Here is a 25113-nt window from a genome sequence, read left to right on the forward strand (position 1 = left end):
GTGACTACTAATAAAAATATTTTAGAAAATTCTATGGAGATAAATCTCTACCATTCACTTAGTAATTATTAATTATTCCAAAATAAACATTTTTTTTAAATTTTAATTAAGATAATACATTATAACCTAAAATAAATATTATTTATTTGAATAACTCAAGTTGTAACGTATTTGATACTTTTTATCTCAATATGTTACTTGTATTATAACTCAGTGAACTAATACTTTATTCTTCTGGTAGGGTTGTATATTCTGGAATAGAACTTCTAGAATTTTAATTTAATTATCAATACTTATTTAGTAAATAGTAGGGATTTAACCTCAATAGAATATTCTTAATAGCATACAAAAATCAAAGGTTGAGATTTTTCTTTGAAATAGTTGTATTTTTTTCCTTTTTAATTAAATTGATTAATTAATAAAAAATAACATAAACACTTGTCATATAAAATGAGATATAATTTTTAGTCTTGTGGTATTGTAAGCAATGGTATTGATCCATGACATGTGTGCAGATTTTATATTGTAATTTTTAATGGTTTGGTTCTAAAGTTGGATTTCATATTGTAATTTTTAATGTTTTGGTTATAAAGTTGAAACATTGGGCGTGTAGATTTCAGAATGCTGTTTTTAATCGAAAGAAGGACGAAGAGGGAATGGAGAAATTGAAACGATGTGCTGCGAATCATCCTCCCCTGTCACCGATCCGCTTCATAGAGAGAGCTGCCATCGTCTATGGGGACTCCACCTCCATCGTCTACGGGGACTCCACCTCCATCGTCTACAATTCCACTCGTTATACATGGTCTCACACCTACCAACGCTGCCGCAGGCTTGCCTCTGCTCTCTCTGCCCACAATATCTTGCCTGGGGATGTTGTAAGTATTGGAATCATCCAAATTGGAATCAACATTTCCATGGGAATTTTATTATTTCTTCACCTTAACAAGAAACCCAACAGAGCAGAATAGGATAAAATCTTGATCCTCTTAGCTGTGGTTTGTTGCAGGTGTCTGTGGTGGCTCCCAACGTTCCTGCTATTTACGAAATGCATTTGGCAGTTCCAATGGTAGGGGCCGTTCTTAACACCGTCAACACACTTCTGGATGCTCGAACGATGGCTGCTCAGTTCAATCATTGTCAACCCAAGATTGTGTTTGTTGATTATCAATTCGCGCCTCTCGTCACGGAAGCTCTACGCGGAACCGACCATAAGCCCACCCTGGTACTCATCCCGGAGCTCGTCAATGGTGCGGAATTAACTTTCACGACTACAGCAGCAGTCACAACATACGAAGGGCTATTGCAAGAGGGAGATCCGGAGTTCGAGACACGGTGGCCGGAGGACGAGTGACAGAGTATCGTTGTGAATTATACATCGGGCACAACCTCTGGTCCTAAGGGAGTAGTTCACAGCCACAGGGGCATCTACACAATGGTTATGGATACCCTTTTAACCTGGGGTTTGAGGTCGCAGTCGTTTATCTGTGGACTCTGCCCATATTTCACGCCAACGGCTGGTGTTTCACATGGGGAATAGCTGCCCTCGGTGGCGCAAATATCTGCATAAGGAAATTCGATGGCCACATCATCTATAAAGCTCTCAACGACCACCGGGTTACCCATCTCTGCGCGGCGCCTGTGGTGCTTACCATGATTTCAAACGTAGATCCATCAGATAGAGAGCCTTTGCCCCATCAGGTGGAGATCTTAACCGTGGGCGCTCCTCCTGCTGCTGCTGCGCTACTCAAAATTGAAGAGCTGGGAGTCTGTGTCACTCATGGCTATGGCCTCACAGAGACCGCAGGAGTGGTGGTTTTATGCACTTGGAAATCTGAGTGGGACAGACTTGCAGCGAACGAGAGGGCTCAAATGAAAGCGATACAGGGCGTTAGGTCGCTGGGTTTGGCTGAGTTGGACGTGAAGGATCCGGATACCATGGCCAGCGTGGCTAGAGACGGAGTGCAGTTGGGCGAGGTTATGATTAGAGGGCCGCGTGTTATGAAGGGTTATTTCAAGGACGAGAAGAGCACAGACAAAGCCATGGAATACCCAACCCAGGTTCAATTCCACGATGTGCCACTTACTGTGATGGGCATCCAAATCGCAGACGACGCCGTGCGGTCTACCAGTGCAGAGATTATCAGGAAACAAGCATCTCCAGTCGATATCAGAATTGATGGCTTCCAGAACCTTGTAGACCGCTTCTTGCTCTCTGCTATCCAGCGTTGGCTCTGGCATGTAATCATCTACATTCCCCAAAACTTAAAGAAGCAACAGCAGCACGGGGATCGCCATTGTAATTCAAAAATCTCTAAAAGTGAAAGTATTTCGGACTGGATACTGCAACTGTAAATTACAGAACGGATTACAACAGGTTGCTGATATATATGTTGGTTTTTCATAGCGATTTCAAATTTGAATTTTATTCGCCCGCGCACAACCTCATGTATGCCATAACCTCCAAACGCATGGCATGCGATTTCAAATTTGAATTTTATTCGCCCGCGCACAACCTCATGTATGCTCCATGCCATAACCTCCAAACGCATGGCGTACTGTCAACGCATACTGTGGTATCGACATAATCATGTGTATGGTGGATCATGTGGCATCGACATAAGCCATGGTTGATGAACGCGGAATCGGAATTCGTTAGCCGGAGAAATGATGCACACGGCTGACAGCCAAAGCCGATGTCAGAACCCGTTTCCCAACACTGTCTTTAAGGTCTCTTAAAAGTGCATTTATAATGCTATAGTGGTGGAAAAAAGTGAAAGAAGAATTTAAAAAGGAAAAGGAAAGTTATTAAATGAGGTTTTTAATATTATTTTATTTTTATGATAAAATAGAAGTGAAAGAAGTGTTCTGAGATTATTATTGGTTTACTGATTTCCCAAGATTAAGATTGGTGTTGTACAACTTTTTTTTGTACATGAAATACCTAAATATAACCATGCTTTCAATGGGGAGAGACTAGCTTCAATAAAGAGAATAGCATAAGGAGTATTTCCTTTAATCTTGAGGTTGTAAGTTATAAATTTCTTTTGGATCATTTCAATCTTTCTCTATGATTTTCTAGATATGCTACAGCTCCAAACTTCACACCCATATAAAATAACAGCGGTGATTCTCCATACTGCAACCCCAAATTCCACATCCATATAAAATAACAAAAGTGATTATCTAAATATAGGGCAACCCCAAATTTCACTCATATAACTAACAAAAGTACAAACCCAAGGATGAGTTAACTTACAATGGTTTTCAAACTAATATTGAGCTTTCCAACCTTAAAGTGATTCAACAATAATATAATTATTTTATAATAAATAGGTAAATGGCAACCTTCTAGTGAGTCAACAATAATCCCTAATTAAAATTAAATGATAATTATTTTATAATAATTTGGTAAATGGCGTGTTCGAGTAAAATTAAATAAACTTTTAATTTTTATAAGTTAAAAAAGAAAATACTCGTTGACTTTCAAAACCATTTAACCACAGAAGTAAAAAAAATATTATAACAATAAACTCAATATAAACGGAGAAAATTAAAAAGTGCAAATTTCCACCACTCTTCTTCTGTACATAAAAAAATTTGTTGCGGGTTGGATTCTACTCTTAATTATGCAGAATTCAGTATCGTTTGATTGAAGAACATTTTCTTTGGTATTATGTGTATATTAGAGATTGGAAACGGTAATTATTCGAATTAAACTTGTGGAATTTTCAAACATTAATGTTTGTATACCAATTTTTTTCATGGAAATCATAGCTATATCGGATCATTTAATGATCAGAGATTAATGTCAATTAAAACAAGAAATATAAAATTATTATCATCCCTTATCAAAAATAATTAAAAAATAAAACGACCCAAATCATCATCCCAAGTCCAGAATTGACAGAGCCATAGAAAAGATTTCGGTTGAGAGAGTTTTATAGAAGAAAGGAACATAGACCCTTCGGCCAGCACACAAAACCCTGTAACAAATTATGAACATAAAGAAATTTCAGCCATTCAACAATGGCATTGCCCATTGTCTCATTTTGTAACTGTATAGCAAACAAAAAATGTTAACTACTTACCAATAGCTTGCCTATTACAGGAAAACAGAGTGACATCAAGCACTTTGTATTGAATCTGATTATCAGAACAGTCTCTGCAATGAAGAAATTGGTTGTCTCTGAACTGAACAAACCATGAATCATCGATGGCTGACCGTAATCTCTGCAGCAGGAAGAGGGGGAGGAGATGGGTGGGTGGATTGTTGTGAGAGGAAAATATTGATGTGATCCAGAAAAGAAAGATGTGGAGGCATGTCCTTTGGGCGCACATAATTCTGGCGATTTCAAATTTGAGCTTTATTCGCCCGCGCACAACCTCATGTATGCCATAACCTCCAAACGCATGGCATGCGATTTCAAATTTGAATTTTATTCGCCCACGCACAACCTCATGTATGCTCCATGCCATAACCTCCAAACGCATGGCGTACTGTCAACGCATACTGTGGTATCGACATAATCATGTGTATGGTGGATCATGTGGCATCGACATAAGCCATGGTTGATGAACGCAGAATCGGAATTCGTTAGCCGGAGAAATGATGCACACGGCTGACTGCCAAAGCCGATGTCAGAACCCGTTTCCCAACACTGTACTTAAGGTCTCTTAAGAGTGCATTTAGAGTGCATTTATAATGCTAGAGTAGTGGAAATAGGAGTTGCCAGAAAATGAGATAAGCCAATGCTTTTTTCGTTATAAATCATCGTAGGGAAAAGTACTTCCTCTTTAAAATTTATTTTAAGTCGATGGTATTGATGGAAATAGAACAACTCTAGCATGTGGAGGCAACTGAAATCAATTGCACGGCATCCTTTATGAATGCATATGATTTACTCTGCTACTATCTTCGAGGTGTTTTATTCAATGAGATTTGCACCGTTTCAGAGTTGTGGGGAATGATGATTGTGAGGGAGTGCTTGAGAAAACACTTTTTCCCGCATTTCTACGCAGTCAACTTTCTCTTTACACATAATGTTTCAAAAATAACATAATTTGTGCATAATTAATTTGACCAATTACGTATTTTGAGAAAAAAGATATAGGTTTATTTAAACTTAATCCATACAACAAACGAAACCAGCTAGATGAAATCATGTCATCAAATTACATAGAACAAATTAAAACAATTAAATGAAAACATTTTATCAAATTATGGATCCTTCTCATTTTGTAGCCTTATTAGCTCAAATTTGTTTATAGAAAAGCACGTTTTTCCCACTACAAAAGAGTACGTAATTAATTAAAGGAAATAATCATCAATTATGGATTCTTTTCCCAAACACAATCAATAATGGGTCACTGTCTAACGATATTGGAATGAATTTAAGAAGTTAGAATTAGACCAACCTCCAATGCATGTCGCCACTTCACAACGGATTCCATACAGAATAATTTCGTTTGAACATAAATTTTGTTGTTTCTATTCACTAATTAATTATGGCTTATTGTTATTTTTTTAATTAATTTAGGCTTTAAAATGTAAAAATGTGGAGGAAGTTCATTGTGCGAGAGTGCGGAGCTCCATACAATGATTTGAACATAAATTTTGTTGATTCCAATCACTAATTAATTATTGTTTATTGTTATTTTTTTAGCCAATTAATTTAGGTTTTAAAAATGAAAGAATGTGGAGGAATCTCATTGTGTGGGAGTGTGGAGCTCCACACGATGAACTTAGCTCATTGTGTGGAGCTCTGCACTCCTGCACAATGAATTTCCTCCCAATTATGTGTTCCAAGAAAAAATCTACCCTTATTTAAATTTAATCCATACAACAAATGAAAACAATAAATGAAATCAATAAATCACATTACATAGAACAAATTAAAGCAATTAAATGAAAACATTTATAAAGGTACAAATTCAAGCAATTAAATGAAAACATTTATAAAGGTACAAATTCTTCTCATTTTGTAGTCTTACTAGCTTAATTTTTTTTATAGGAGAGCACACTTTGTCCACTATGCAAATCAATCTACATTAATTAATTAATTAAATGAAATAATCACCAATAATGGATTATTTTCCTCAAACAGAATCAATAATGAATCGTTTTCTAACAATATTGGAACAAATTTAAGAGGTTAGAGTTCATTTTTATTTTAAGCACTTCTAATGCATGTCACCACTTCACAACACGTTCCATTGAAAATATTCTCATTTGAACTTTAATTTGATTGATTCTAGTTGCTAATTAATTGTTACTTGTTGTTATTTCTTTGACTAATTAATTTAGGTTTTAAAACAAATGAATGCAGAGGAGCCTCATTTTGCAGGAGTGTGGAACTCCACACAATGATTTGAACATAAATTTTGTTGATTCCAGTCACTAATTAATTGTTGCATACTATTATTTATTTGGCTAATTAATCTAGGTTTTAAAATGAATGAATGTAGTGGAAGCTCATTGTGCAGGAGTGAGGAGCTTGACACAACAAACTTAGCTCATTACGCAGAGTTTCACACTCTTGCACAATGAACTTCCCCCCAATTAAGTGTTACAAAAAAAAAATCTACCTTTATTTGAATTTAATCCATACAACAAAAGCCAGAAATTAAATGGAACCATGTGATCAAATTACATAGAACAAAATAAAACAATTAAATGAAAACATTTTATCAAGTTATGCATTCTTCTCATTTTTTTGCCCTACTAGCTCAAATTTATTTACAAGAGAGTGTCCTTTTTCCACTTGTTGTAGCGACTGCAACACCCTCCAAAATTTTGGCCCACATCCAATTTCGGAGCATCCTTTGAGAGTTTTACTTGATGTTTGCATGCACGCGGGTCCACCCCGTGAGCTCGTGTGAGTCTTTGTACCCACCTTGCTTGATCATTCAATGGACAACTTTTGTATGTTGGTATCAATGTCTCACTTGGGACCATGTTCTGGTTGTGTACAAGGTCTTCACTTCATGTGTACGTGTTGTGTTCCCTAGGTAAACATCCATCGCATTCACACACAAAGTTGTATGCACTGTCGCACAAGTGTCGTCACGGTCATCCAACGATCGGTCACAAACGTCACACTTGTCACTCACATCGTCGGTCAGTCATGTTGAGCCTGTGCATCTTGATGTTTTGAGGCATCTTGTCATCAAGTCATGTGAGTGTGTATTTGCAAGGTCGTGTATGCACCATTTCACTCGCTTACACACTTAGTCACTTTTGCCAAAATTCTGACGACTAGATCACCCTCTCATAGTCGGACCATCACCTTGTCATCGACTCAATCGATTGTCACCAGAACGACGCAGAAGCACCCAGCAAGTCAACTCAAGCTAAGTTTCCCGCAAGCTCATCAATCAACTCTCTTGTTGGTCAACTAGAGAGTTTGACTGGGCAATCAACCCAGCACTGTCTCCCCTCAAAAATTGCGCAGAGGCTACAGGCCATGCCTACTTCGCTGAATGAGAAAATTGTGTAGATAGGGCAAACAGACACCCAGTGCCAATCTTTGTCTCCCTCAGAAAATTGCGTACTTTTCCCAGCCAATCGCCAGTCAGCTAGTCGGCTTCTCACCTGGAAAACTACGCAGATTTCTTGAGAAAGCCCTTTGCATCTCAGCAGTCCGCTCAACTCAAAAATTGCGCAGAGGTGGTTAGTAAGTCAACCTCCTAGCAACTACGCTTTTTTTCCCACCAGCATCTCCCAGCAGCCTACTGCCAGCGCCCTCTAGGAAATGCGTAGTTTTTTTTTTCCAAGCTCCCATTGCCCACTCACTCCAGAAATTGCGCAAACCCTGTCTGTTTAGACCTCTTGTAGCCCACACTTCTTCTCCCAAAAATTGTGTATATTTGTCCTACAGCCGAGCTTGATCCTGTGGAAAGTCACTTCCGATCCAGAATGCCCATCTTCGCCTCCCAGTGACTTCAGCACAATTTTCACCAACAGTGCCTAGAGCCCACATCCCATCTCGAAAATTGCCTCGCACAGTTTTGTAACCTTGTCATTTCTCTCGGTCACCTACATCCAAAAATGATAATGCATCATGGTAGACTAGGAGGTCTATGGATTTGATGTCGTCTCGTCATGAGTAATTGCAGATATAGGTACATGAATAGACATGACATGCTGACAGATGCGATGAACAAGGAGAGTACATGAAAAAGGATGTGTTCATGTATGAATGAACAAAAAATCCATGCAAGGAGATGTGTTCGCAAATAGACGACCATGTGAAGATGTTTTCGCGGGTGGACGAACATGCAAAGATGTGTTCTTAGACAGACAGGCAGATGAACATGCAAAGATGTGTTCGCAAAGGGATGAACAAATGAACATGCAATTTTCACGAATAGACGAACATGTCAAACATTCCAAAGAACAAGAAAGGAGTAATGTGCGAACGCAACATCAGATGAAACCAATGACCATCAAAGACTCTGAACACCTTTCCATGCTGAGGTGAAGCCGTGATACAACATGAGGACATCCATCACTTAGCAACACTACAACTCGACATGCACACCAACAACAGCACAAATGTACCAGCACTGTCATGTCGAGTCATTTCATGAGTCATTTCAGCCACATCACTAATGTGGGCCATACTGTGTCAATCAATGTAATGTAATGTGGAATTCCAGGAGACTCACCTGTAATCTGAAGAGTCATGTAAAGTTGAAAAGTCATGGAATTCAAATAATCATGAGGGAAGTCTAACAGTCAGAAGGGTCGGTTTTACCCTTGGCTATAATTAACCCTCATTTGTACATGAAAATTACTTTTCACCTTGGCTCCTCCCACATAACCTTGAGAGTGTGTAATCTTTTCTTTGAGGAGTGAGCAGTGGCTCCAATGCCCCACCCATGGGGTTATTCATGTAATGGTGTACCAATGTGTCTTGGAACTTTCACTTAATTTAGAAGCATGTTAACAGGCCAACACGTTTTCACACGTGTTGTAACTGTTTGTAAGATTTATCTTGAACACTTGTAATACATGTTTCTTTAACATGAGTTAAACAATTGAAGCCATTCATCTTCTCTAATACATATATTTATGAAAATGTGTTGTATAAGTTGTTAACATTGTCATGCCTAGACATCAAACATAACCTTTCATGTAAACCTGTTATAACAACTGTTGCACTCGCGCGGATTGTCCCACTGGGTGTTGTACGTGCTACATTCCCTTGTGTGTTGTAAGTTCCACATCCGTGTGGATTTCTCTTTCGAAAGTTGCGCATGTCCTGTTGTGTTGTGTGTCTCTGATAGAGTTGGGACTTCCTCCCTTCCGACCTAAGACTCACTCCCACCCTCTCTCTCTATGGACAAAGCAGACCACTCTCACGTGCTGGCAAGCAAGAGGTAAGGCATATCTTTAAGATAATGGAAACCAAGCCATCGTATCGGATGGGACTGCTACACCAAATGGTGTGAGGTCTAGTTGGGACTTCATACTAGGGAGATCCCTTGATGTTGGCAGGTCCAACACCGTCAAAATTTTGGCGCTAGAAGGAGGGCCAGATGACAAGTTGAGCCCGTACATATGGGTTGAATCTCTTACCTAATGAATCATACACAATTCATGCTCTTGGGATGTTTCTCTCATTTCTCCCTTAATCAGCTATTAATCCCTGATGAGCTTCTAGATCACTTGTCCTTATCAAAGTTTGACAGTGAGGACTCAACGTCCGTAACCAAGCACATTTATGATTTTCTTCATTTTTGCAAATATCATGAAATCGCTAGTGATGAGATTTCTTGCGTACTCTTCTTCCTCGCCCTCGAAGGTCATGCTAATTAGTGGTGTCATACCCTGTCACTTGCTTCCGTCCATTCCCTTCTCACTTTCCTCAAGGAGCTCCATCAAGCCTTCGATGAGTGTGACCACTAAGATGTCTATGAAATAATATCTCATTTAAGAATGAAGCGTGGTGAATCAGTTGAGGAATTTGGTACCCACTTCCTTCACCTCTGTTATGAAATTCCTGAGTGGTTTGTGGACCTTGACTTCATGAGCCAAGAGCTGAAATGCTTGGTTCATGTATCTTGAAATGGTGAACCCCTTCATTTCCCTTCCTCCTCGACTCTTGTGTATCACGAGACACCTAATGTCTCGAAGAGGGTTCCCCCCTTGCAGCAACTACAAAGCCATGAAATCTGCGTAGCAGATACCCCCTTGCAACGGTTCCAAAGCTTAGAAATATGCGTAGCATGTTCCCAACCCATCTACTTGACTATCTCCCGCTCCAATGGAGGAAATTCCAGAATGGTTAAGAAATCCTATGGCGAAAAATCATCCCTCCATTCCACAAGAGGAGATCACCATTCATAACCCAAGTCTTGAGTCTAATATGCATCTTTTCCATCCTCCATCATCTACAAGCCATGACTCCTTGCACCATGACTCGCTTGAGTAATCTAATTCGCAAGCTAGCTATGCGAACTCTCTTGATTCTCGAGCTACTCGCTCAAGTTGCAGTCTTGTGCAAGGCAGTCTCATCATACAAGTGGAGGAGTAGGACAATGAAGACGTAATCAATTCCTATCAAAACATTGAGCTTCCATTCTTGATTGATTCTCAATCTGCGAATTGTGGTGAAACATCATGCAAAATCAATTATTTCAATCAACCTCCAGTCTTGGGATGTCATCACTCCCACACTTTCGTATGTTGTGATCAATGACCAAGCACATCATATGATCTATTGTCATCTCATGTACACTCTAACTCAGATATGGAATGCACACCGATCAAAGCACACATCCATATCAAAGCTTCCTCTACACCTCACTTGCTCGTGTGTCGTATCATTCATAGTGCATCAACATGCATCGAAGATACTCCTTGTTCTCTTGCTTCTTCATCTTATGAGTTATCTCCTTGATCGACACAAGGAAATGAGGTTGTCCATGATGAAAATAGTCTCAACACACAGGACTCTTCCCACTCGTCATCGTCTTGTGTGTTGCATGAAGACAAATCATTAAGTCAGCTTGCTGATAATTTTGATGAAGCCTATGACAGAGATGGTTGTCATCCTAAGAGCAGTTTTGAAATCAATAACAATAGCCATCCTCAAGCACTGCATGATCTAGTTAACATCTCAAAATGTAAATTTTCAATTCTATAAAGTTTCAGGATGTGTCAAGGAGTCGAGGCACTTCAACGTTCGTTGATGGTTATGTCAGGACCTTGTGACTCTGGTAAGCCTTTCAAACAAAATCATATCTCGTTTCTCATGCACAATCTATCTATTTGCATGGTTGCACTCGACATGGATCCATGTGTAAAGAATATTTACTATTCAGGGTGTGATATTTCAAAATTTCATATTTTTGCTAATCATCAAATCCATGAGCCTGTTACAACATGTCTGTCTTCATGCACCGCTCTTACATCCAGTTCGGGTTGGGAGTGTCCATCCCTCATGCAGTCACGAGACAACGAAGTTGATCATCTTAAAGACTATCTTTATCTGGAATCATACTTATCAGATGTTCTCTCTTGTAATCAACTCCTTTTTCTTTTTCCAAATTTTTCAAATCAAATCTGTGCACTCATCACATCAGCAATCTTCTTGTGTGATGATAAATGCACAAACTATCGTGCGAATCAAGTTACTATCATTTCACCACAGCCCAACTGATTTCACACATTGATAGTGTTGGCATCCTTTTACATTTCTGTGATGACCATGATGCTTGTGCACTTTTTCACCAGTTGTAGGTGGGTGTTCTATCATATGTAGCACACAGAAAACTTGGTTCCCCCATTCAGAGAATTCGCACGATTGTTAAAAAAAATATTTATTCATGTCAAACTGGGAATCTGGCATCTCGAATGACTGGTCTAATTTTTCTTCTATCTTTGGTGGTTGTCATGCATTTTATCATTTTCCCAACAATAAATCCAATGACAGTCGCTTCGTGCACTATGATATTCACCATGTAACATCTTTCCTCTTAGACTTTTGTCAACCAAGTGAATCACTTCAGCTTGTGCTGATGGATATGGCAGGCCCTCACTATCTTGACATGACCAACGAGAATGACGAGATATTTCTATCTATATCAGATTCCCATCGTGATCCCCTCTCTCAAATTAGGAACCCATCTTCTCAAATATCACGAATCTTTCAAAACAACCATCACGGATTTTATGATCCAATTGCTGAATGAACGGAACAATCTTACTTGGCGAGTCGTGTTGGAGGTAACAAGCTTCAGTCCTTCCTTACACTCGCTAAGAAACTTGGTGAAGAACAAAACACACTTGTCGAGGCCTCTGAGGTTTGTTGAAAAACGATATTCACGAAAGAGGTAAGCATGTGTGTTGGGTGGTTGTGACACATTCTTCTGCCCATAGGCGAGAACTTCTTTCTCATGTGCAAGTTTGTCAAGTTTTTTCATTTTTTGTTGCACACAATTTGTATCTGTTTTAATCGCTCATATATTTGTGAATGAAGGTCAGGTATGCCTACAGTGGTTTCACTGGAAATTTCATTTCACATAACACCGACCATTTAGCATAGGAGTAGGAGTAGTGTTTGCTTTTTTGCTTGTTTTTGCTTTGTGGTTTTCATGTTTATTTTCTTACTGACTTGGTTTAGTTTTTGTTTTTGTTTTCTTTGCTTGCTTTTTGTTTTGTTTCCTTTGCTTACTATTTTCATTTCATTTTGTTTTGTTTGATTAATACCTTGCTATTTTTGTTTTCTAGAAATAAGTGATGCCATCTACTAAGTTCTAGATTTTGAATGAGTATGTGGATGAAATCTAAGAGATTGGTGACACTGCAGCACTTGGCTAGTCTTGCGTTCATCTCCTCTGTGCTTAGTTGTAACTGTCGGCCGATGAAGTCTTGATGGAAAATACGAGCCATCTGCAAGGGTAACTTGGTCCAACCATGAACTTGTGTCCACACTAGGAAACCCCATGCTTGTACTCAACCTTCTGCTTTGTGTATTCTAGCTCATCCAACTAGTAGAAATGAAGAAGGGAAAATATCTAAATGAGAAAACGTATGTCAAAGGGATTATATGCTTCTCTGAAGGAACAACCTCTTCTGATCTCAATAAGTCGGGATCCCTCTTCCACCCAAAAACAAATAAGTTCCAATGCATAGTCCTCTTGAAAATATACAAAGGCGAAAGAAGAGAAAGGCTTCTTGCGTAGAGAGGTGAAGCATGCAACTCCATCGGGATATTGACCAGGCTCGCTGGAAGTGGAGCAATGCATATGTTCCTGCGTGACTCCTTTGGGGTACTGTCCAGACTTATTGGCAGAGGAGCAACACCAGAGATGAAAACTTATACTCTGAAAATTTTCAAATTGCAAGCCAAACTAGCCTCCCCGATTTCAAAACACTGCGATCAGGCTAAAATTTTTGTTGTGTTTTACTAAGTTGGAAAATGGTAAACCGTGTCTATCCATGGGGTAAGTGGGGTAACCAAAGAAACCCATACAATGATTCAATACTCCCCGAAATACCAAAGCCTTGTGCTATCAATGAACAAAAATAGAGAAGTTGGAGTTCTACCAGTCTGTTGCCAAGTGTTGTAGCAGCTGCAACACCCTCCAAAATTTTGGCTCGCATCAAATTTCAGAGCCTCCTTTGAGAGTTTTACTTGATGTTTGCATGCACTCTGTTATGTAAAAAACTAGTTAATTTTAGGTTATTATTTAATTTTAGGTTTAGTTAGACGAAAGGGCACGATCATAAGATCATGCCCTTTCCCAAAGGGTGTCCATGGCGGTATATAAGCCAGGAACCCCATTGTAATCAATCATCATCGGTAATTCATCTTTTTAATAAAATATTTCTATATATATATTTCTGTCTCTCCAGAAGTTTTATGCTTCATCTGGTATCAGAGCCAACACGAACTGGTGACACCCACAAGTTCTGCTACCCATCAGGCCCTATGGGCTTTCAGAAAAGCCGGTGCATGTGGACTATTCTTGTACTGCCTGGAGGTGTTGTTACGGTGCTTTGCGGCTAAACAACAGCTACGTTTTCGTGGCTGTGCGTGTTCTGGCCAGTCGCTGGTTGTCAGGGCGTGGCTACGCCGAGCTGTAGCATGAACTCGACGGAATAATTCTGCGGTTGACATGTTGAACCAGCGCCAAAAATCTGCGTCGTGGACTATCCTATGTGGTGGACCTGCGGTTAATTGGAATAAGCGCTGCAATGACCTTCGCTTTAGGGTTTTTCTTTTGAATGGTCAATGGGAGGTGACCACCAATAGACGTGACTGTCCGCAGTGAATAAAATATAATATATTTATAACATCAAATATATAACGTTTATTTATATATAATGTCAAAAATATATATAACGTGTATATATATATATATAATTATATATATATGTTATATATAATACATAATTTAATTTAGTTATAAATTTTATATATATATAAAAGTTAATTTAATTAATTAAATTAATTTTAATTAATTAAATTAATTTTAATTAATTAAAAAGTGATATATATATATATATATATATATATATATATATATATATATATATATATATATAGGTTAATTAATTAATTAAATTTATTTTAATTAATTAAAAGTTATATATATAAAATTTATTTTAGCTAAAAAAAAAGAGGAAAAAATAAAAATATTTTAGCTGGCAAATAAATACACGCCACCACAAACCCGCTCAATGTCGACAATGACAATGGCGGATTTCCAAAAAAAATTGTTGGACGTGGAGCATAAGATAAATAGCAACCACGATGAGGTCAGTAAAAGATTAAATGAATTCCAGATCAAGCTTGGGGAGCAAGCTGACGAAATAAAAAATCTTCACGATACGACAAATAGAATAGAAATAAAGATGGAAAATTACCATGTCCAAACAGAAGCAAGCATCAGAGAGGTCTTAACAATGCTGAAAATTCTGTGTAAAAGGTCGAATTGTACACCCAAACAACTATTAAAAGAATGTGAAGAGAATCAAGAACACATCTCGTCAGATTCAACAAATTCAACAGACTCTCATGAAAAAGTTGAATCCCCAAAAAAATCAGCAACACCCCACCAAGAAGCAAGTAACACAGCCTTTACAAACAAGCAACTCTGGGATAACTTTACCAATCAACACCCTTTTTTCGCTCAACCATTAGCAACATACCAGCGAAGGGAAAAAGTTGAGATGCCTAAATTCGATGGAAACGAAAAAAAAATGTTGCATGGATAAATAAAGCAGAAGAATACTTTGAAATATATGACATCAATGACGATGACGAAAAGCTTAGGCATGAATCCATGAAAATGGAGGGAGAAGCATATAACTGGTATATGTGGTGGAAAAAGACAACACACGTCATTAGCTAGAGGAAATTTAAAGATGCATTCTTCAAAAGATTCCAAGGTGTAAAGGAAGAAGAGTTCTTTTCAAAACTCATCAAATTACGACAAAAAGGAAGTGTGGACAAATACACTCAAGAATGGGAGACCTTAGTAACACGAGTACCTGGGTTATCAGAATCTCGTCTAATTCAGTCATACATCTCGGGACTCAAAACCCATTTACAAGCAGAACTTGAGATGCATGACATTACATCTATAGAAGTAGCAAGACGGAAAGCAAAAACATCCGAAAAGTAATCCGAACCAATATTTTGGTCAAAAGCAGAAAATGCATATTCAAGACGAAGGATACCCCAGTATATGGACTCAAATAATACAAGATATGTTCCACCACATCGTCGTGAAGATGAAAAATCTAATATGGAAATGCAAAGGATAAAAGAACGTAAATGTAAACGCTGTGGTGATAAGTGGGACCCCAAACATAGATGTGCTAAAGGAAAAGAACCAAAGAACCTATATAATTGTGAAGCAACCAATGATTCAAACAGTGAATATTATGACATAGAATAAACAAAAGATGCCCCGGAATTCTCACTAGAATTAGATGACGGAAGTATTCCGCAAGTGTCATTATCAGCTATGACAGGTATATCACAACCTCAGACCTTAAAGTTAAAAGGACACATAAAGAAGAACAACGTAGTGGTTCTCATCGACTCTGGAAGCACACACAATTTTTTAGATGCAACCGTGGCAAAGAGACTCAATATCTTTTCATTTCCCTTACCAAACATGAAAGTGATGGTAGCTAATAGTAAGAAGATTGAAAAGGTGGGGAAATGCCATAAGGTCAATTTGCAGATTCAAGACTTTAATTTAGAGTCTCCATTCTTCACGGTACCATTAGGAGGAGTAGATGTAGTCTTAGGTATCCAATGGCTACGAACTTTAGGTACTTATGCCGCCAACCATCAAGTACAATTTATAAAATTCAAATGGGGAGGTCAAAAGTACAAACTACACGGATTCCAAGCACCAGAAAATCAAGTTGTATCATCATCTCAGATGATGAAGCTGAGTCAAAAAGGAGCACCTGCTTATGTAGTACAATGTCACCAATTAGAAATGTTATCTGCATGTATGACCAAAGAAGAGTCACCAGAGATACAAGATCTGATTCGGAAGCATGAAAAAGTATTTCAAGACCTACCTATGAAGATGTTGCCTAATAGGGAAATTGAGCATAGAATAGAGGTCAAGGCAGGGTCAGACCCCGTCAACATCAATCCATACCGATATCCACAGCTCCAAAAAGCGGAAATTGAGAGATTAATCCAAGATCTTTTAAAGTGTGTGACTTTGATCATCTTGGAGTATCTGATCAAGTGGAAGAACTTACCTGAAGAAAACGCTTCTTTGGAGAAGGAAGGATTTTGTCAACAACATCCGTTGTTACATATGCTTTGAGGACAAATCATTCTTTCGAGAGGAAGGCAATGTTATGTAAAAAACTAGTTAATTTTAGGTTATTATTTAATTTTAGGTTTAGTTAGACGAAAGGGCATGATCATAAGATCATGCCCTTTCCCAAAGGGTGTCCATGGCAATATATAAGCCAGGAAGCCCATTGTAATCAATCATCATTGGTAATTCATCTTTTTAATAAAATATTTCTATATATATATTTCTGTCTCTCCAGAAGTTTTATGCTTCACACTCAAGTCCACCCCGTGAGCTCGTGTGAGTCTTTTCACCCACCTTGCTTGATCGTTCAACAGATAACTTTTGTATGTTGGTATCAATGTCTCACTTGTGACCATGTTTTGGTCATGCACAAGGTATTCACTTCATTTGTACGTGTTGTGTTTGCTAGCTAAACATCCATCGCATTCACACACGGAGTCATATGCACTATTGCACAAACATCATCGCGTTCGTCCAATGATCGATCACAACCATCACACTTGTTGCTCGCACCATCGGTCAATCATGTTGAGCATGTGTGTCTTGATGTTTTGAGACATCTTGTCGTCAAGTCATGTGAGTGTGTGTTTGCAAGGTTGCATATGCACCATTTCAATTGCTCACACACTTAGTCATTTTTGCTGAAATTTTGACGACTAGATGACCCTCTCATAGTCGAACCATCACCCCATCATCAACTTGATCAATTGTCACCATAACAACGTAGAAGCACTCAATAAGCCATCTCAAGTTGCACTGTTGGCAAGTCCATCAATCATCACTATTGTTGGTCAATCGGAGAGTTTGACCGAGTGGTCAGCATGGGACTAACCCCCCTAAAAAATTGTGCAGAGGTTGCAGACCATGCTCACTCCACTGACTGAGAAAATTGCGCAGAACGGTCAGATAGACACCCAGTGCCCATCCCTGTCTCCCTCAGAAAATTGTGCAGTTTTCCCAGCTGGTCACCAGTCAGTCGACCAGATGCTCACCTGGAAAACTACGAAAATCTCATGAGCAATCCCTCTGCATCCCAGCAATCTGCTTAGCTCAGAAACTGCATAAAGGTGGTCAGTAGGTCAGCCTCCCAACAATTGTGAAGTTTTTCCCGCCAAGAACTCCCAGCAGGCTCCTGCCAGCTCCCTCTTGCTGCCAAGCTCCTGCTACCCACTTACTCCAGAATTATGTAGATCTTGCCTACCCAGTCCTCCTGCAACCCACACTGCTTCTCCCAAAAATTGTGTAGATTTTTCCTCTAGCCAAACCAGATCTCACAAATAGTGACTGTCGATCCAGAATGCCTGTCTCCTCCTCTCAGTGACTTCTATGTAATTTTCACCAGCAGTGCCCAGAGCCCACATCCCAACTCGAAACTTGCCTCGCGTGGTTTCATAACCTTGTCCTCTCTCCCGGTCACCTACATCCGAAAACAGTGATGCATCATGGTAGAGTAAGAGGTTTATGGATTTGATGTTGTCTCGTCATGAGTGATTGCAGATATAGGTACATGAATAGACATGACGTGATGACATATGGGATGAATAAAGAGAGTACATGCAAAAGGACATGTTCGAGAATAAACGAACAAATGATCCATGCAAGGAGATGTGTTCGCAAACAGACAACCATGCAGAGATGTTTTCGCAGATGGATGGACATGCGAAGATGTGTTCATGGATGGATGGATGAACGAACATATGAACACGTGTTCACGGGAGGACGAATGGAAAAACATGAAATTTTCGTGAATGGACGAGCATCTCAACCATGCCAAAGTAAAATCAAGAGCAACGCGTGAACGCAACCTCAAGCAAACCCAATGATCATCGAAGACTCTGCACACCTTGCCTTGTGGAGGTGAAGTTGTGATACACCATGAGGACATACATCACTCAGCAGCACTGCAGCTCGACATGAAAACCAAAAGCAGCACGAAGGTACCAGCACTGTCATGTCGAGTCGTGTCATTAGTCATGTCAGCCACATCACTACCATGGGCTATACTGTGTCAATCAATGTAATGTAATTTGAAAGTCCAAGAGACTCACTTGTAATATGAAGAGTAATGTAAAGTTGAAAAGTTGTGATAGTCAAATAGTCATGAGGGAAGTCGAACAGTCACAAGGGTGAGTTTTACCCTTGGCTATAAATAGCCCTCATTTGTACATGTAAAGGAATTTTCACCTTGGCGCCTCCCACATAGCCTTGAGAATTTGTAATATTTTATTTGAGGAGCGAGTAGTGGCTCCAACGCCCTACCCACAGGGTTAGTGATGCAATGGTGTACCAATGTGTCTTGGAACTTTCACTTAATTCATAACACTGCTAGGAGGCCAACACGTTTTCCCACATGTGTTGTAATTGTTTTTAAGATTTATCTTGAACACTTGTAATACATGTTGCTTTAACCTTTGTTAAACAATTGAACTCATTCAGCTATTCTAATACATATATTTATGAAAATGTGTTTTATAAGTTGTTAATATTGTCCTACTCATGTTGGTTACCTCCCCAGACATTAGACAAAACCTTTCACGTAAACCTGTTCTAAGAACCGTCGCACTCACGTGGACTGTCCCGCTTGGTGTTGTACTTTCTTCTTTCCCTTGTGTGTTATGACTACCGCATCTGTGTGGATTTCTCCTCTAGAAGATGCACATGTCCTGTTGTGTTATGTGTCTCTTACAAAGTTGGGACTTCCTCCCTTCCGACTTGAGACTCATTCCCACCCTCTCTCTTTGTGGTGAAAAAGCCTTGACACAAGTAACACTAGCACTCACCAGGCATGCAAACCTCACCGTTCAAAGATAAAGCAAACCACTCTCATGTGCTGAAAAGCAAGAGCTAAGGCATATCTTTAAGATAATGGAAACCAGGCCATCGTACCAGATGGGACTCCTATACCAAACAGTGTGAGGTCTAGTTGGGACTTCATACCATGAAGATCCCTTAATGTTGGTGGATCCACCGTCAACACCACTACAAAAATCAATCTATGTCAATTAAATGAAATAATCACCAATTATGGATTATTTTCCCAAACACAATCAATAATGAGTCACCCTCTAACAATATTGGAACATATCCCTTTAGCATTTCGAATTTAAGAAGTTAGAGTTCATTTTTTATCATTCCAACTTCCAATGCATGTGGCCACTTCACGACACATTCCATTGAAAACAATATCATTTGAACATAATTTTTGTTGATTCCATTTTATAATTATTTTATGTTTATTTTGATTTATTTGGATAATTAATTTATGTTTTAAAATGTACAAATGTATAGGAAGTTGATTTGTGCAGGAGTGTGGAGCTCCAGATAATGATTTGAACAAAAATTTTGTTGATTCCAACCACTTATTGATTATTTCTTATTTTTATTTCTTTGTCTAATTAATTTAGGTTTTAAAATAAACAATGTAGAGGAAGCTCATTGTGTGGGTGTGAAGATGTCTATACAATGAACTTAGCTCTTTCATTATGCAGAGAGATTTCATTGTGTGGAGAGCTTTGTGTAGATAACTTTGATAGTGCAAAGAGTTTTTTGTAGAGAGATTTCATTGTGCATAGTTTTCTCTGCACTCCACACAACCTTTAATCAATTAATTAGGGATAGAGGTAGGGACTATGCTGCATTGAAGATATTATCCTTGTTAATTAAATTATCAATAACTTAAACCAACATCATGATTCTACCATATATTTTTACAACATCCATATCATAAAAAGACTACTCAATTACATCACTACTTATTAATTTACATATTTATTAATCACATGATTATGAGTTTTTGAAATGAATTCTTTTTCAGAAAAATGAGTTAAAAAAAAGAAACTATAGATATATGTTATTTCATAAATAATATATTTAATTGAATTTAAAAAACAATTAGGGGGATAATTTAATTAATATAATTATCTTACGAATTATTATGTAAACCATAATATATATGTATATATATTTTATAAATTTCTAGCATTCATGTTCATAATAAAAAGAGTTTACATATGATGTCAAGGTTGACATAGAAATCTCCAGATCCAATCCAATAGAAACAAAGTGAAAGGCTCGTGATCAGATTATTTAAACTTAGCACAACCCTTGCAAGATGAAAACCCAAGACCCTAGTAAAGAAATAATGTATTTCCACAAAAAAACTATAGCCAAAAACAACATGTTGTGGAAATTCAGAATCCGTTTTTTTTTATAATGTGCAAACAATTCTCCATGTATTATGAAAGGCATTCGAAGCAAAACCTGTCCCCGAGGAGTCAGACATTCATGAACAAGAGATCATTGCTTTTTCCAGATGACCTTCCCAAAAGAGATCCTTGTTGTCTTCGAGTGCAGATCACAAGGAACAACCACATTTGAAACCATATAATCTACAATTAAAAAAATTCCAAAACATTGCAAGACACCAAAGTTGGCACAAAAAATGCACTATGTCGTGTCGACCATGTTGACGGTGCTAGACCCACCAACATTTAGGGGATCATCCCGGTATGAAGTGCCAACTAGACCTCACACCATTTGGTGTGGGAGTCCCATCCAGTATGATGGCCCGGTTTCCATTGTATTAAGGATTTTCCTCAACTCTTGCTTGTCAGTACAGGAGAGTGGTCTGCTTCATCTTCGGGAAGTGAGGTTCGGATGCCTGGTGAGTGTAAGTGTACTTGTGTCAATGGTTATTTCACTTTGAGGGGAAGAGAGTGAAGGTGAGATCTAGGTTGAAAGGGATTAGTCCCAAGTTGGCTAGGAACACAAAATACAAAAGGACATACACAACTTCCAGTGGAGTAGTCCACTCGCATGTGACAGTCACAACGCACAAGGTAAGGTAACACGTACAACACTGACGAATCCATCCGAACGAGTGCAACGGTTGTTACAACAAGGTTCATGTGAGAGGTCTGTCTAATGTCTGGTAGAGCAGTCGACACGTATGGGAAAACATTAATATCATATACAATGCATTTCCATTAATAGATTATGCATTACAACAAATGAATCGGTTCATATGTAGAACACAGGTTAAGGAAACATGCATTACACGTGTTAAAGATCAGTCTTACAAAAAATACAATACATGTGTGAAAACGTGCTGGCCTGTTAACAAGCTTCTAAATTAAGTGAAATTTCAAAGACACATTGTTACACCATACATCACTAACCCCATCAGCAGGGCGTTGGAGCCACTAGTTACTCCTCAAAGAAAATATTACAGACTCTCTTGGCTATGTGGAAGGAGCTGAGGTGAAAAGTCCTTTCATGTACAAATGAAGGGGTATTTATAGCCAAGGGTGAAACTGACACTTGTGGCTGTTCAAATATCCTCATGACCATTCGACATCCATGACTTTTCAACTTACATGACTCTATGTTCAACAAGTGGGTCTCTTGAACTTCCATGTTACATCACATTGATTGACAAAAGGCCCATGGTGGAGATGTGGGTGACATGAATCATGACTTGACTCGACATGACTTGACATGACGATGTTGGTACACTCATGCTATTGTTGGAGTGCATGTCAAGCTATAGTTTTTTTGAGTGATGGATGTCTTCATGGGGTATCATAGCTTCACCTCTGGATGGCGAAGTGCGCAGAGTCTTCGATGGTACTTGGTTCTCTTGATGAAGCTTTAGCATGTTGTCCCTTGCTTGCATGGTGGAAGGCTTGATAGGCTCATTTGTTCGTGAAGGTGCATGGTCATCACGTTTATCTATGTCTCATGCTTCATTTATTCATCCTTTGTGAACTTGTCCTTTTGCATGTGCCCCCTTCGTTCATCCCATTCATCATCTTGCCATGTTGGTTGGTGTACCTATACCCGCAGTCACTCATGATGAGACGAAATCAAATCCAGAACCTCCTAGCCTACCATGACACATGATCATTTGGCTGCAAGTGGCCAGGAAAGGTAGCAAGATTGTGATGCGAGATGATGACTCTGGGCAAGTGCTGATGAAATCTACGCAAGAGTCATTTAGAGATGGTGACAGGTGATCTGAGTTGACAATGATTGTCTACAAGGTTTGGCTCAGCTGGGAGGAGAAATTGCACAAATTTTGGGAGGGACAGTCCAGGCTGCAGGAGGGAAAAGTAGACATACAATTCTCACTTTCAGAGAAAAATAATTAGCTAGGGTTGGACAACCATATTTGTGCAATTTTCCAGAGGAATGGGCCATGTTACATGATGGGTCAGCAGGCAGGGATTGTGCAGTTTTCTAGGGGAACTTCCCAAGAGTCTGTTAGCCAGAACTATGCAATTCCCAGAGGGAACTGCCAACTGGCTACTGGGGTCACTGGCAGCCAAAACTGTGCAATTCATGGAGGGAACTGGCAGTTGAATGCTCAGTCACGGGCAGTAGAAACTACGCAATTCCTGGCTGGAACTGGCAATTTTCTTCTATGAGCTGTTGGCGGGGAAATAGCACCAAAGCTAGGAAGTCAGACTGCTAATCATCTCTACGCTATTTCTAGGCTGAGAGGACTATTGGACAATAGAAGGCCTGCTCATGAATCTTGAGAAATTTCTTGGATGAGCATCTAGTCTATCGTCTGGATGACTGACTAGGAAAACTGCACAATTTTCTGAAGGAGATAGGCATAGGCACTTGGTGTCTGTTTGGCCTATCTGCGCAAATCCTCAGTTAGTTGAGTAGGTAAGGTCAATGGCCTTTGTGCAATTTTTGAGGGGAGTCAGTCCTGGGGTGACTGCCAGGTCCAATTGTCCGAGTGGATAGCATGAGTGTTGATTGAGTTTCTTGTGGGCAACGCAGCTTGGAAGGGCTAGCTTAGTACTTCTGCACTATTCTGGTTGACAATCGATTGAGTCAAAAGCAAGGTGATGGTCTAGTTTCAGTGAGGAGTTTGGTCGTCATAAATTTCATCAAAAGTGGCTAAGTGTGTAAACAATCAAAAGATGCATGACAAGCATGACACTCATGATTTCTCGTTCGTTGATCGAGATAATGCTTGTGCAACAATGAATGTGACTATGTGTGTGAGTGCGATAGATGCTTTCATAGCGAATACAACAAGCACATACGAAGTGAAAACTTTAAGCATAACCAGAACATGGCCGCAAGCATGACTCAGACATCAAAATGCATAAACAAGCAAGGTGGATGTAAGGACTCATGCAATCTCATGGAGTGAACACGAGTGTGTGCAATCATCAAGCGAACTCTTCAAGGGAGGCTCTGAAATCAGTGCAAGCCAAATTTTGTAGGGTGGTTGTAGCCACTACAACACTTGGCGACACACTGGTAGAACTCCAGCTTCTCTGTTCCAGTTCATTACTAGCACAGGGCCTTTGTCTTTCATGGAGTATTGAATTTTTGTGTGGGTTACTTCAGTTTCCCCACTTACCCCATGGATATACGTGGTTCACCCTTTGAAAACTCTGTTAAACACAATCAAAAGTTCAGCTCAGATCTCAGTGTTTTGAATCCAGGAAGGGTAGTTTAGCTCGTGAGTTGAAGATTTTAAGAGTATAAGTTTTCATCTCTTGTGTTTCTCCACTGCCATTAGGCCTGGACAGTACCTTGACAGAGTCATGCAGGAAAACACACATTGATCCACTGCTAGTGAGCCTAGTCAGTACCTCGTTGGAGTTGCATGCTTCACCTCTCTGTGCAAGAAGCCTTTCTCTTCTTTCGCCTTTGTATTTTTCAAGAGGACTGTGCATAGGCACTTATTTTATTTTTGGGGTGGAAGAGGGATCCCAACTTATTGATAGTAGAAGAGGTTGTTCATTCAGAGAAGCATGTAAGACCTATGACATAGGTTTGCTCATTTAGATTTCCCCTTCTCCGTTTCTACTAGTTGGATGAGCTTGAATACAAGAGCAGAAGGTTCAGTACAGGCATGGAGCTTCCCAGTGTGGACGTAGGTTCACGGTTGGACCAAAACTTCCCTTGCAGATGGTTCGTCTTTTCCGTTAAGACTTCAGTAGCCAAAAGTTACAACCAAGTATAGAGAAGGTGGACACAAGATTGGCCAAGTGTTGTAGTGTCACACGTTTCTTCAAATTTTAGCCACATACTCTATTCAAAAGCCAGAACGTAGTGGTATAGACATATTTGGGCACTGCAACCCCAATCATACATGTCCATAAACCAAGGGCTTCTAAGTCCCCAAAAGTGTTGTTTCATACCCTAAAGGAGCAAGGTCAGGTGATTACATCATCTCCCAAAAGTTCTCCATGAAAAACTACTTAGAAATGGTCAAAGCAGGACCATACTGACTACCCAGTGCTAAAGGTGCGATGCATCTCACCTACCACA

General features: G+C 39.2%; 1 protein-coding gene across 1 annotated transcript; it reads left to right on the forward strand.

Moving 5' to 3' along the window:
- Positions 1–487: 487 nt before the first annotated feature.
- Positions 488–2355, forward strand: LOC149154278 (putative acyl-activating enzyme 6). Its single transcript, XM_089444094.1, has 4 exons — positions 488–525; positions 614–878; positions 1010–1250; positions 1478–2355. The coding sequence occupies exons 1-4, from the start codon at positions 488–490 to the stop codon at positions 2353–2355; spliced, it is 1422 nt and encodes a 473-aa protein (XP_089300220.1).
- Positions 2356–25113: the final 22758 nt, after the last annotated feature.

The sequence above is a fragment of the Pinus tabuliformis genome, chromosome 9, assembly GCF_031772625.1.
Source record: "Pinus tabuliformis cultivar Carrire ecotype Pingquan chromosome 9, CPIR1, whole genome shotgun sequence".
Classification (NCBI taxonomy): domain Eukaryota; kingdom Viridiplantae; phylum Streptophyta; class Pinopsida; order Pinales; family Pinaceae; genus Pinus; species Pinus tabuliformis.